This window comes from Mesitornis unicolor, unplaced genomic scaffold (genome assembly GCF_000695765.1).
Source record: "Mesitornis unicolor isolate BGI_N332 unplaced genomic scaffold, ASM69576v1 scaffold7581, whole genome shotgun sequence".
NCBI classification, from domain to species: domain Eukaryota; kingdom Metazoa; phylum Chordata; class Aves; order Mesitornithiformes; family Mesitornithidae; genus Mesitornis; species Mesitornis unicolor.
The window spans coordinates 3,430-17,884 of NW_010165697.1; the positions used below are offsets into that span (position 1 = coordinate 3,430).

Sequence of the window (14,455 nt, forward strand, 5' to 3'; positions counted from 1 at the left end):
CAAAGGATATGCAGGATCAGACTTGTTAAATATTAAAACCATAACGTCTGTGTTTGCAGCAACATATAGTGATGATGTATGTCTTTCATTTTTTACTTTTTACCCTACAGACATTGCGTATCTCCTAGGACATTTGAAATAAAACTGTAGGTGAAAAATACAAGGGTTATCTTATATCTGTGGACTTTTGTCCCTAAAGGTCACTTATCAATAGAGGCTTTCAAACAGCTGGTGACAGGAGACCCCTAGAGAGCAAGCCCTTGATTTCAAATTTAAACATTTAGTATTTTCTCTTTTTGCCAAAATTTAGTAATGATTCAGCTTCTGTTAACTCCTGAAACAGAATTATCACTAACTTGGGAATCGGTACAAATAATCAGGGCTTGATAAATATTGTAGCCTTGTTTCTTTGCTATGCGAGCACACAGTATACAGCTTTATGTTCCCATCATATACAGACACATAAACCTGTGCTTTGGAACAGGTATAGGATGAAAAAGGCACCTTTACAAATTTTCCAGAATGAATGCCAAGACAAGGTATTAGGCCAATTTGTACCTTCATTTTAGGTACACAGCTCAAGAATGCCTTGAAGGTACCCTGTGTTTTAATAAAGTGACTATGTGACCAACTCCTTGCAAATTGGTTTAAATGAATCTTTAGGTAGGGCTTTTTGAAAGTTTCTTCTGATGCCTTTTCCTTTGGGGCCAGGTTTGTTGAGCTAAGGAAAGCATTTTGAAGTGGGATGAGCTTGCAGGAAAGCTATGTTAAAGTTAGATTTGCCAAGCAAAAGATGAATCCCTTCAGACTTCTGGTTTGATTTAGGGTTCAGTAACCTCCAGATCCTAAAGTCACAATTTATACGTGTCCAGGTGCATTGATGTTAACTGAAATATTCTAGTGACGTGGTTAAACATGTAGTTAAAAACCCGAGGAGGGTCAGGATCATTTGGACAACAGATTAAACATAAAAGGAGTAAAAAAAGGTGTAACATCAATGAAAGTCTGAATTTTAAACATGCAAAGCAAAGGAGAAATGGAGCTCAATGTGTATTTTACAGGCAGGTGATAAATAAAGGCAAAGGTATTATTTGAAATATGATTTATTTCAGAACACTGTTCTTAAATCCTTGGTGAGCAGGAGGCCTGAAGAGCTTCTGAGCTGTTTTCTGATTGCTGTGGGGGGTTGCTGGTCCAGTTTGAATCCTCTGTTAGCCCCTCAGTTCAGTTCCTGTGCAGATACACCATGTCTTGGGGAAACCAGTCTCAGTTCCCTTGATCCATTGCATTGACAAGGATGTGTGGATCCAACCTTCCCTTTTTTTTTTAATTGCTGTAAATTGCAGTGATCTCTATTGATGATGGATTTTATGAATGTTTTGTGCCCTAGTGGGAATGTCTTCAATAACATGCTAGCTCATATGTTTAGAGATAAGATCTTGAAAGGAAAATGTAATGGTATCCCCTGCTGTCATAACAGAAAAATCCCATCAAGTCTTTAAATCCTAACATTGTCAGGAGATACCAGTGTATGTAGGAGGCAATATAACTATTTAGAAGAGATACTCTATTGAATAAAAAGTAAGATGAAACATCAGTTGGTGTCTTAGGAGAATATAAAATGCTTTTAACTATACATGTGTATGTTTGATAGGCTTCAGCTGTTGCTTTCGTGACTCTTTAGTGTTCACTCTTAACCTGTATTATTTTTTACTTCAGCAGCTGTTGGTTAATTATTTCAAGAAGCTGTTGGAAACAACTCCTTCCTAGTATCATCAGATGTCTGCTTTGTACAGCAGAGCATAAATATTCCTTTGGTCTTTTTACTTTTGATTTAATGGGTACCTGTTGTGCAAAAAGTACTCCTACAGTCCAAAGAGCCCACTCTTTGGAGCAGAAGTTTGTTGAGATGTTTGTGTACAGAGCCACATGAACTATTCAAAGAAAACAGAGTTAGTAAAGTCCCCAAGGGATAAAAGCCTCTCTTTTTTTCCTGTGCTCTATGTGTCGTAGCGCCTTATCAACATCTGAATTTTTCTAAGTTCTTTTTAATTTATTTTAATTTGCAGGGTAAATTGCCAGTTCTTCTGCTGGGCCAGTCTGCAGACTTGAGGCCAGGAGAGTTTGTGGTGGCGATTGGAAGTCCCTTTTCCCTTCAAAACACGGTGACGACGGGCATCGTCAGTACCACGCAGCGCGGAGGGAAGGAGCTGGGGCTCCGCAACTCCGACATGGACTACATTCAGACAGACGCCATCATCAACGTACGTCCTGCTCTGAGCTGCATCTCCTTCAGCTCTTACATTTTTTGAATAGTTGCTCTGAAAACATCGCCAGTGATCCAGTTCTTAGGAACAGTGAGCGTAGCTGGCTTTTCTTTTATCCGTGTAAATATGGACATCTGCGGTGCAGCAGCACTTGATTACTGTTTGAAAAATCCCCCAAGGAACCACACCAAGTACAATATCTGCCTTCACTTCAACATTCTTACAGATTACAAGGGAGGAGGCATATTCTCTGGCAAATAAGGGTCTTTTCAAAATCCATCGTGTATTCTTAAAAAGAAGCCAGGCTTAGTTTAAGGATTCAAATTTGTTTCTGCGTTAAGGCAAAACAATAGTTTTTGTAATTCTACTGTTGGTCTTGTAAGAAATCTTCGCTAACAAAGACAAACCTTGGCTTTCTTAAGTTGCTCTGGCAAGAGAAGAATGACTAAGCCTTTGCAAAGCTCAGCTAAAAGGAGTGATATTAAGTGTAGTTAATGGGTTTGGATGTTAAGATTTCTATTGCACGTGTTTAATAGACAATGAAAAAACTGCTACAGAAGTATGTCAAAAATTTCTTTTATGTTTCGCATGCCGTGAATTAAGAGGTAATAGTTTTAATAATTCTACTGCTGGTCTTGTAAGAAATCTTCGCTAACAGCTCCCAGAGCTGTCCTAAAATCTTCTAAGTTGCTGGTGTGGTGCTATTAAAACAAAAGACAAACCTTGGCTTTCTTAAGTTGCTCTGGCAAGAGAAGAATGACTAAGCCTTTGCAAAGCTCAGCTAAAAGGAGTGATATTAAGTGTAGTTAATGGGTTTGGATGTTAAGATTTCTATTGCACGTGTTTAATAGACAATGAAAAAACTGCTACAGAAGTATGTCAAAAATTTCTTTTATGTTTCGCATGCCGTGAATTAAGAGGTAGATACTAAAACACGTTCTTGCCGTGTGTTTACTTTCAGTATGGAAACTCCGGAGGACCCCTAGTAAATCTGGTAAGAGTTTCTTCAAGTTTGCTCGGTGTCAGATTTATGACTTTTTTTACTTAGTAGTTTAAAAATAAAACAAAAATCCCCACCCAGGCCAACGAACAAGCAGTGCCCCACACCAGAAGTGATTTAGAGCTTTCGATATCTGGCTGACTACACAAAATTCACATGGTTCTTACTAATCATTTGTCTGTGTTTATGTTGGCAAATCACAGGATATGGTTGGATTTCAATATTTAAGGTGTTTATGGTTTGCATAGTTCTGAACAAGTGTAATGCCCATTTTTTTTTTTGCACTTTGCAAGAAGTAAAAAGCACATTTTAAAGTTGAGGTGCTTGCCCTCACTTTATACTATGCAGCTGGCGGTATATTTTGCATACTGAAACTCAGTTTAATGTTTCAAAAACCATATATGTACCACTTTATTTTGAATCACACTGAGCAGGTAGAAAAACCCATGCATTTTATCAGGATATCAGGGTTTATTTGGTGATACTGTAGAACATAGTGAGAGCTGACCTTGCAGCAGCTGTGGATAAGCCCGAGAGAGAAGAACTGGAACAGGTTGCAAAACCCAGCTGCTCTCAGATGGTGGGGGTGCATGGGGTCGAATGGAGGAGATGCAGTGGGCCTCAATGAGGGACGGCACAAATTGGAAGAAGGAGCTACTCGGAGTTTCCACCTTGGAGATTTGGCTGGTTTTTTCCATGTGGCTCGCAGTACAATTTCAGCACCAGTAACCTCCTTTTAAATATTTCCAGTTGGGTAGTTTTTATCTGGGGGAGATGAGGGAAGGAAGCTGCTGAGGTTTCAGAAGTGTTCGAATCATCCGGTGACAGCAGAGATGTTTCATCTGAAACTCTCTCTTGGGGTCACATTACCAGGAAAAGCTTTTGATTTCGGTGAACTGTCATTTTTCTTTATGTTATTATGCAATATTTGCTGAGAACCGGTCAGCACTGTGTTTTGTGAGGGGCCTACTGAAGTAAACAGCCTGAAATTGCCTGTAGAATACTCCTGCAAGCAGGAGAGTTGCCTAATTCTGATCTGTCTTCTGCTAGTGGCAGTGTAATATCCACAGCGATTCTCCAAAGTTGTGAAATAGTTTTTTATCGATAGATTCAGAGAAATTACACTTTAAGAAACCATTTAGAAAATTGAAAACCAGCTGCAGAATGTGTTGTATGAATTAATCTATGTGATCTCTTGAGAAGAAATAATCTATTTCACATTTGCTAATAACAACTTCTTATTTCTCCAGGATGGTGAAGTCATAGGAATCAACACATTAAAAGTTACAGCAGGGATCTCGTTTGCGATCCCATCAGATAAAATCAAGAAGTTCCTAACTGAATCCCATGACAGACAAGCTAAAGGTACTGTATTTCATCACTCTGAAAGAGAAGAACATGACAACAGGAATAAATCAGAAAATCAACAGCCTTTGGGTCAATTTTGTTCGAGAGACTTGACCAAACAGGCAGTTGATCAAGACCTGTTTTCTTCTTTGCAGGAAAAGCTGTAACCAGAAAGAAATACATTGGCATTCGAATGATGTCCCTAACTCCTAGGTAAGTAAAAGCGGGGGTTCCTCACCTTGCCGAAGTGCGGGCACTGCATGCGTTTGGATCGCGCTCACGGTCTGCAGAAACAACCAGGAGGGCGAAGCGTCAGCCTGTGCCTCTGTAGGTACCTCTGACAATTCAGCCAGCTTTTGCTTGCTTTTTCTCTGCATCTGCTACGTGGCTGGACTCTTCTGTAGCCTCTTGTGTGCGCTAGCTTTTAAATAACACCCTGGCTTTTTCTTTTCCTTAATGCTTCAGAAGAGATTAGCTAGTGATTGCTAATTTGTCCTGGGGCTCTATTACTGTTGTTACCATCTGTCCCATGGGTCAAGGAGAAGACAGGACAGTATGTTTTCAAGAATTCCAGCAGCTACGCGCTTCTTTCCATTTCTGTACAATTACTTTCATTAAACAATTCACTTAATGTAAAATGAAGCTTTTGTGTGGACTTGCTTATTCGTACTCAAACCAGAAAAGACTCGTGAGCAGGTGATGCTGCGTCCTGTAGAAATAACCAGAAGTCTTCTCATGTGCAGGATCAGGGGTGTAACAAAGCATTGAAAACTGAAGGGGTTTATCGAGGTGTTCAGGATCTGCTAGTTCTAAAGTAATGACTAAGTTTTGAAATGTTTTCACCCTGATCCTCTGTGTCTATTGATGTGATTGTCTTTGCCAGAAATAGGCATTAAAAAGCTGTATGCCTGCAAAAATTTTAACAATTCTTGAAATAATTGTAAAGGTTAAAATTAATAGTAGAGTGTCGCATCAACATGTGTAAAATACCTCAGCTAGTGAATGTTGAGTGAGTTAACTAAGTAAAAATGCACGATTATTTCAATTTTCCTATCTTGTCAAAATACTTTTGCTGCTGTTTCTTCATTTTCCAGCAAAGCTAGAGAGCTGAAGGATCGCCATAAAGACTTTCCTGATGTTGTCTCTGGGGCCTACGTTATTGAAGTAATTCCAGAAACACCAGCTGAAGTGTAAGTTGAACTCCTTTTTTCTCAAAAGCACTGCCACTGACTTAAGGGGGTAATGATGCAGAATGTTCCCTGCTTAGCTGGCTATCTTGATTATGCTAAATGAAGAAAATTATGACCATCTGATAGCTATTAGGTTGTCTGCTGGAAATCAGTTTGTGGTTTCAGTCCAGTCCCCGATGGGTAATATTGTGAACGTATCAGGGTATTGCAGCAAAGCCCTGTCAGCGTTCCCAGCTGAAAGGGCAAGGATTCAGCGGGCATGGAAGCTCAATTTTCATTTTCCTCAGCAATTGCTTCCAAGACATCTGTTGTACCGAAGCCAGCGCTCAATAAAGACGTTTGCTTGAGCGTGCTCCTCGTGGCCCTGCTGGTTACTCCTGAAGGGAGAGCAAGGGAGAAGCTTTGTGTCCACCTTGTGAAGACGTGTCAGTCTCTGCCTGAGCGCCTCAGTGGTGGGCAAACCCATCGTGGGTGAAAGACTCCTGGACAGGAGACACTTTTCCATGTGAGACCTTTGTCAGGAATCACGTTACTGGGAAGAGCTTCTGGTTTAGGTCAACTGATCTTCTTCTTCACATTATTCTGTATTTGGTCAGACCCTCACGGGCTGGTTGGTACCATGCGTCACAAGATGGGTAAAGTGTGGCATCTGGTCTGTGGTCACTGGCACTGGCCTGGCTGGCTCTTGCTGGAAATACTTTCCCTTCAGAGTCTGGTTAATATAAAACCACTCAGTAATCCAGGGTAGGAAACATTATTTTCTGAATCTAGAAGAGAAGAGTAAATCTTTGTGGCAAGGAAGAGGCATATGTAGCACCAAGGACATGCAGGCAGAAAGCTCCTTGGAGCAGGCATATGTTATCTCCTAGGGTGACTGCAAGGATGGTTGGATGATATCTTTTTTGTTATGGTTTGAATGCCACTGTAAGATGTAAAGTGTTGGCTGGCTGGCTTGCTTTCTAAATTGCTGCTGCTTTGTGCAGATAAGTCTTGTTGGCAGCACTGGTCATGCAGAATAGTGATGTATCTGTAATGTGAAATCAGTCTGCAGTTACTGGAGGAATGAATCAGTGTGGGACTGAACTTACTGCCTTGACATGCAGGTCCAGTCTGAAGGTGCAGAAAAATTATAGGAGTATGGATGATAGATAGTAGTGAGTGGAAGAGGGATATTAGAGAGGTATAAGAAATGTGAGGCAACGTAGCCTCATAACTTGATGGCAAACTCAAATCAAGATGCTTCGCAGCCCATGTTTCCTCTGTCTCCCCCACTCCTGGTCTCCTTCCCTGTGGGTTTCCCCATTTTGCTGATTTATTCTCCGATGCACCTTGTGTAGATGGGTAGGGGATCAGAGCAGTTCTGCAGCGACCTGTCCTGGGAACGAGTTGAGAGGAGAGGCTATTGAAGAGACCAAGATAATCTGGAATGGCTTGTCCCATTAAAAAGTTTTAAGCCAGCCCTTCGGTAGGCAACCGGGTTTATTGCAAATGTTGGCCAAGGCATCTTGCTTGCAGGAGACATTCATGTAAGACGCCTTCTGCGGGCGGAAGAGGCCAATGTCTGCTCTGTGGTTTTGTGAAGAAGGATTATGCTAAAGGGCTGAATCATGTCTCATCTGGTTACTTGGTTAATATTTACATAACTTGGAGCCAGATCATTGTGCAAGACAGGGCAAGAAGTTGTGGTGGATGGTATCCCTCACCACCCCCTTTCTTGGTCCTGGCAGCAGTCTCAGCCAGCTTGAGGAGAGACCCATGACTCTGGGCACAGGACCCTTGTGATGCTGGCTCCGGTTCTGCCCCATCTCGCTTTGAGTCAGGAGTGCTTTGGTTTTGGTTTGCATGTGGTGCTGAGGTCAGGAGATGGGGTTCTGGGGCGTATGGGCAGGGTGAGGGACATGTGTGAATTTTTGTTGACTGGGCTAGACAAGGAATAACAGTTTTAAAATGAGAGTGAGACATTAGGAAGAAATTATTTTCTCTGCGAATAGTGAGGCCCTGGTCCAGGTTGCCCAGAGAAGCTGTGGGTGCCCCCTCTTTGGCAGTGCCCAAGGCCAGGTTGGACGGGGCTTGGAGCAGCCTGGGCTGGTGGAGGTGTCCCTGCCCATGTGGAGTTGGACTTGGGGGCTTTAAAGTCCCTTCCAACCCAAACCATGCTGTGATTCAGATTGTTTTGCTATGCACACATGAATAAAAGCTTGGAAAATTTCCCTTCAAAAATATGGGCCTTTTTGCAATTATTTTAAAACTATGCCTCTATCTTTTCTACCGAATCAACCTCTAGGATCCTTGTTGCAGAATTATTGCACTATTTGCAATAGTTAATTCCTTTGAAGACAGTGAAATATGGGATTCATCAGATGTGAACCTCCATCTGATTTCTGAGTTTTCTACATTGTATTGTAATCTTCACTGCTTCATAAATTCTGATTGCTTTTTGCATGCCCGCTGTGTCTCTGTGCAACTGTTGTTGGGTGGGAAATAGAAAAAAATCCAGCAATATTTCTTTCTTTTAACAGTATTGTAAAGGCAATAAAATGACAATAATAATACATTGCTGCTCTGTATTTTCAGTGGTGGCCTGAAGGACAACGATGTGATTATAAGCATCAATGGACAGTCGATAAGCTCAGCCAGTGATGTCAGTGACATTATTAAAAAGGACAGTACGTTGAACATGGTCGTACGCAGGGGCAACGAAGACGTTATGTTAACAGTAGTTCCTGAAGAAATCGATCCCTAACCAGAAACATGAGCTGGATTTCATGTTTTCTTTTAACAGCATTGGACTGCTTCTCTTCTCTCTGTGCTGGTACAGGAAACATTAGACTTCTGACCAACATTCTGCTTGTTCAGTGGATTAGTATTGGCCGACAGAGTAACTTCTACTAGGTTTAAGGTGCAAAATCAGTGTAATTTCACATACTCCAGATGATAATTTTTTTCCTTCTGTATTATGTATGCAATGTATTCTTTACTGGCTGTTACATTCCCCGCTTAACAAATCGACGTTTGCTTCCCCGTCTTGAATAGATTTACCATTATTTCTGCTAAGATTTAAACAAAACCCACGCACACAATGTGTGTTGTGGTATTCAGGTATTTATAGGTTAGCTGTGTTTTAACTGGAAATGCCATTGTAAAGGAGTAGTTGGTTTAAAAGAAAACACAATTGGGAAAAGAAAAGTTTTGTTTATAAACTCAAAGAAATCCCAGCCAAAATAACCCTTTGAGGATCCCGTGCAGGATTTTAATACTATGATATTTTCCTAGTGTTATTAAAAGAATTCAACAGTACTTCTTGTGTGTCATTCCTTTTACTTCCCCTTATGGAGTGTTTTTCTTTGCACAGCACATCTGACTTAAAGGATGTCCTGATGGTCTCCTTTTTATTATGCTAAACCAAAACACTTATTTTTTTGGTATGTGCTTGTTTTTGCTCTCTTGTGCATCTGCTTTACTTAGCACAGCTGGCTTGAATTTGTCATATTGGCTATTGCAGATTGCCTGTTTCCCACATGTTAATCCATTTTCCTACATTGTTTTAATTACAACTTCACTGATACCTGAAATCTGTTTGCCCACTACATAAATCGTCATATTGTGGATCACTTATATTGTGGACCTGGTTTTGACTGGGATATTGGGCATTCCTCTAACATAGAGGCTGACGTTTATAAATAGATTTATGGATGCCCTTGAAGCTTGGGTAGTTAATGGGACTGTCTTACTGTGAAGGAGAACAATCAACTACATTTAATTACAGTGTAATTACTCATGGGTATACAATAGGCTGAGCAGCATTTGCTTTCCTCTGTTGAAATATGTATCTGGGAGAGTAAATCCAAGGGCTATAGACAAGTTTTGGTGGCTGTGATTGCTAAACATGCTTTTCTTTTGGAAACTGCTTCCTAGGAGAACTCTTCAACTCCTGTATCCCCGAGTGCCAGTGCCTGCCCTTGCTCACCTGGATCACTCGCTATAAATTTACACATCATAGTGTATTGACACTTGACTGAACACCTCATTACTGAGTCACTTGTTCCTTTGCTGAGGTAAATCGCACATATCTGAACTTGTGCCAAAATACTGTGGTGCCAAGTCCTGAAGGTCTGCAATACTTCCTAGCATGAATGATGCAAAGTAGAATGATCTTGTAGAGTTGCTTTGTAGTCGATTTGCACTGCAAATTAGTCTTACTTATGCTGATTAATGTTTCACCTTCCTGTTGAAGTGGTATTATATGCTGCAGACCATGTGTGCCCTGTGTGGTGCCATACAGCTCTCAGCAAAAAAAAACAGATTAAAAAATCACATACCTTCTCTGCTACTGCATCTAACCCAATAGGAAAAGCTAGGCTAAAGCCTCAAAGCCAGGAAATTGTGCTTAGAACAGAGTTCGCTTTTGGTCTGCCTTTTAATTTCAAAACAAACGGTTGCATAATTTACAAAGCTGTTTGATTCTCTTTGTTCCTGTTGTTTGTTGTTGTCTCTTAATATGCAAAGCTGTTATGGTTTTTGTTTGGATTCTAGCTGGTTACTTTGTGCTTCCTTGCATTTCCTTGCAATCACAGCTGGCACATCACATCTTCATGCCTGTGCTTTACACAGATACTATGGATAAATGCCACAGGACAGTGGCTCAGGTTTGTGTGCGTGAATTAGGGAAGAGCCAAATGAAGGTGACTTCTGTAAATGGTCTTCATACCCACTGGGATGAGGGAAATGTTTGCCCAGGTTCCTAGACTGTGTAGTCTAGGCCCGTAGCTCCATCTAGTGGGATGTGAGATGGTCTCTTACTGCAGCCAGTCATTTTCCGTCTTATATTTAAAGCGGTTTTCTGATTTGTCTTTTTAAAATTATTTATAATTAATTTATTTGCATTAGAACCACTTGCAGAATGTTTAGAATTTACTCTTCTACTATCCAATCATGGTTGCAGCAACCCAGATGTATTCTGACGATTAAAATTGTCTCAAAATGTTCTGTTAAGTCTTTAAAATAAGATTACTGACAAGCAGAGACGCAGAGGCAGTTTGTCTTTAATACAATTAATTAGCATGTATTTTTGCTGTATTATTGACTTATAGATTTGGAATGGGTTTTATTCTTTGTTGCTTCAATGCACAGTTCTTTCCAAAGTGCAACCGAAAAGACATTGTACAGAATAGCTTTGGCACAGCTTGTATAAATATCAGTTTCCTGGAAATCTAGCAAGTGTTGGACGTTAAATCAGGGAAATTGGATGTTCTTGCTTGATCTTCAGTATTTTGGAATGTCTGAAATGGAAACTGGAGTTGCTGCGTATGTGATGCTGAGTAGATGGCTTCGTGTGGCTGCACTCGGAGGTCGTTTTGAAAAGCTACTTCACTTATTCCATGAGAGAAATGTCTCGAGTTGTAAAAGAAATGATCATGACTAACAATTGCCTGGTTTCTGTGGCTTATATGCCAAGCAGTAAGGTCCTGTGGTTTCAATACCAGGGAACTTTTTTTTCTTTTATTTTTTCCCCTCCTCCCTCCCCATAACTATTTTCTACTTATGTTAAGGAAGCTGAGAATGTTTTTAAAATGTCATCTTTCCCAATTGCAGTGAGAGAGACATCTAGCAAGGCATTAGAGAATATACATGTCCTTACTGTATATCAGAAAAATACTATAAAGATGATTAAAGTTTTAGTTTAAAAAATCCAGGAGAAATATTGGTGATCAAGAAGTAGGCACCAGTCCAGAGCGGTGAATGAGTGCCACTGAGTATTTATTTGCATGCAATGGTGTGTCATTGCACGGGTCCTTTTCAACCTTAGAATAAAAACATGTTCATTTGCAGTTCCAGGAATCTTCTTGATTGAATTATATATTCCTCCTGTTCCTAAGTTTCTGTATTATTTCCCACTATTTCCTCTTCCACCCAGGAAACGTGGATGTGACTTGGCATCCTTGACTCAGTTTCCCCCCTCACTTTGCTCTAACTCCCTCCGCATTGGTACTGCTGGTGACTGCCAGCAAAAGGAACCCAAAATTTCACCCTGGGCTGATGTTTAGTCAGACCTTGGAGTGAAATGTCAGTGAGGTATGAGGCTTTCTTGACACAGAGCAGTAGAAATGTCCCTAAGAGATGGGAAGAAGCCAGGCAGAGAAGTGATGGTTAAAGATTTGCCTCATCATGTTGTACCCTTGGCATTAGGATGCCAACCTCAGCTCAGCAACCTCCCATCCAGACCTCAAAATTCAGCATTGGATAAAGGTCTCTGGAGGCGATGGGATTGGTAGCATCACTCCTAATGTGAAGGCCATTTTGCTCCCCTTGACCCTCAAACTCCATTCTCTTGTGCAAGATGCTGGGGAGTCAGGGCTGGACCCACTGGGCCCCAGGATTTCAGCCAGTTTGGCCTCTTTACACCATTACTCTGTGAAAATGCAATAACTTGGTTTGTTAAATGTTATTTATTGCACAAAATTACTGCTAAAACCACTGCATATGTAATTTGACTAATTGGACAGAGCAAGTGAGGAAGGAAGCTACCAGAGCAGCTGATCAATTCAATCTATCTGCATTTTCTGGAACATTTTCCTCCTATTTTTATGGTTGTTTCATAGTTGTGGTACTGCAGTATCTGTGCCCATAAACTCTGGGGAAGCGGATAATAATTAGGAATTGATTAGAGAGAAAATGAGTCAGAGCTGAAGTGTGGGAGTCAAATTTACTGAATTTGGTCAGGAATTAACTTTAGCAGCTTGGAAATACTGTGTAATATGCTGGAGAGGAAAATTAAATATTTGTTCTATTCATTCCTTTTCTGTTCAGTGTTTATGTGGGAGAGCACAGTGATTTTTCAGAAAGTTTGCAATGTGAATAGATGAGGGGGATGGAGTGTGTTACAGCAGTCTATGGGCTTCGGGTGCTGTGCAGGGGTCCATCTTAGTAATAAAACCAGATCAGTCTCCCCTTCTTCCACTCCATTCTTTCCATCATTTTAATTGATATTCACTGCTTTTTTTTCTAGGTTTATACCTTTAATTGCTATTAAATCAAACAGGCTTATCATGACACTGATCATCCACTATTTTTTGTGATTTTCTGTGCTCCCTTGCTTCCATTTGAAGCCCCATAGCATGGAGAGCTTGAGCACCGTTACTCGGGACTAATGAATCCCATCTTCTTTTGAACTCCAAGGTAACCTTGCAAACTCAGATCTTTTCCAGCTGATGCCTTTCTTGCAGTGCTTGTACAAGAAGCAAAATTCTGCATCATCCTGCTCTCCCTGTTGAATTTTTGGGGCAAATCTCACACACACAGGGTTGTTGCATTTCTTCTGTCTCCTGTTTGCAGGCGATGGCCACTGCCAGTGGAAACGTGGCTTTCCTTTCCCCTCCAAAATGGAGCTAAGGGTGTGGATCACCGCTCTGCAGAGGCAAATACAGGTGTGAGGAGTTATTAGTTGAGAAAGCTGTGATTTGGGCTGTGTCCCAGCAATAGCTGTGGGGTCTTGCTGTGTCTTCCTGACTGCCCCTATTTCCCCCTGAAAGCCTAGAGAGAAGCAAGAGCCTATGGGGCTCACTTATGGGAGAAATAGGTACTTCTAAGTACCTTTGGTCAGGTGAAGTCCACAAGAGGGCGAATTGAAGCTAAAAAGCTCAACACCATCCTCTGTAGGTGCTGCGTCTGGGCGTTGCACTGTGATTATCAAGCACCTTCTGCTGGTGCTGCGTACGGTGGTGCTGAGTGGGGGTGACCACCCATGGAAGGAGGTGATGCAGGGGGACAGCAGATGTCCATGGAAGTTTGAGTTGAATGGTCAGAAAAAAGAGCTGCAAATTTTTCTTGTGATTGAGTTGATTCCAACTTTCTGAGGGACTGGGCAGGTCTGGCAAGGAAAGAGTAGGTTTTTGTCCTCATTTAGGATAAGTTCAGGTGTCTGGCAAGGAAGGAGAGTTGACTGGATTGGAAACCTAGGAAGTTTCAGGATGCTGTGACTGGTTTAAAATCCTGCACAGCTTTGCTCGCATAGGGAAAAAAACCCTCAAACCTACAAGTCAACCAGAAACGGGCAAATACAACAGAAAATAAGTTCTAGCTGTCACCCCCTGGTGCAAAATGCACCTGTAATAAAACATATCTGTAATTAACAGGAGAATGAGGGTACCTTTCCTCAAGACAGTATCTTGCTGGAAAAGAAGAGTATTGGTGAGGCTGGGGGAGGCTGAGAACTCAAATGCAACTGGAATTGCTGAATGCATTTGTGGCAGCGCAATCACAACAGTACTCAAGTATGAGATGGGGTTGGTGGGACTGAGCAGCAGGGTTAGTTGTTGTCTGTGGTTGAGGGGTATGTCTCATTTGAGTTGAAGGTTGGGATATCGAAAGGAAGCCTTCCTTTTGAAGAGGAGTTGGCAAAAGATTGCTGCGTTTCACTGGCATGGTTATCAGGAGGTGAATATTTACTGATGTAACAGGAAAAGGTTTACAACCATTAATGTTGCCATTACATATACAGATTTATGTGATGGTAATGACATTCTGAAGTGATGACACCCTTCTCATTTCTTTCTTACAACCTATTAGTTTTCCTTTCGTTTATCCTCAGCTAAGTGTTTATTTTTGTATGTTTAAAGAAAAAGCACTTTCCCAAGTGAAGGCAGGAGTGTTGT

General features: G+C 41.2%; 1 protein-coding gene across 1 annotated transcript; it reads left to right on the forward strand.

The window, feature by feature from the left end:
• Nucleotides 1-2,013: 2,013 nt before the first annotated feature.
• Nucleotides 2,014-9,101, forward strand: HTRA1 (HtrA serine peptidase 1; the record flags this gene model as incomplete). The annotated part of the gene is made up of 6 exons (XM_010194714.1): nucleotides 2,014-2,264; nucleotides 3,229-3,261; nucleotides 4,518-4,632; nucleotides 4,770-4,827; nucleotides 5,709-5,804; nucleotides 8,379-9,101. Coding segments are annotated over 6 exons (722 nt in total), but the record flags the coding sequence as incomplete, so codon positions are not given.
• Nucleotides 9,102-14,455: the final 5,354 nt, after the last annotated feature.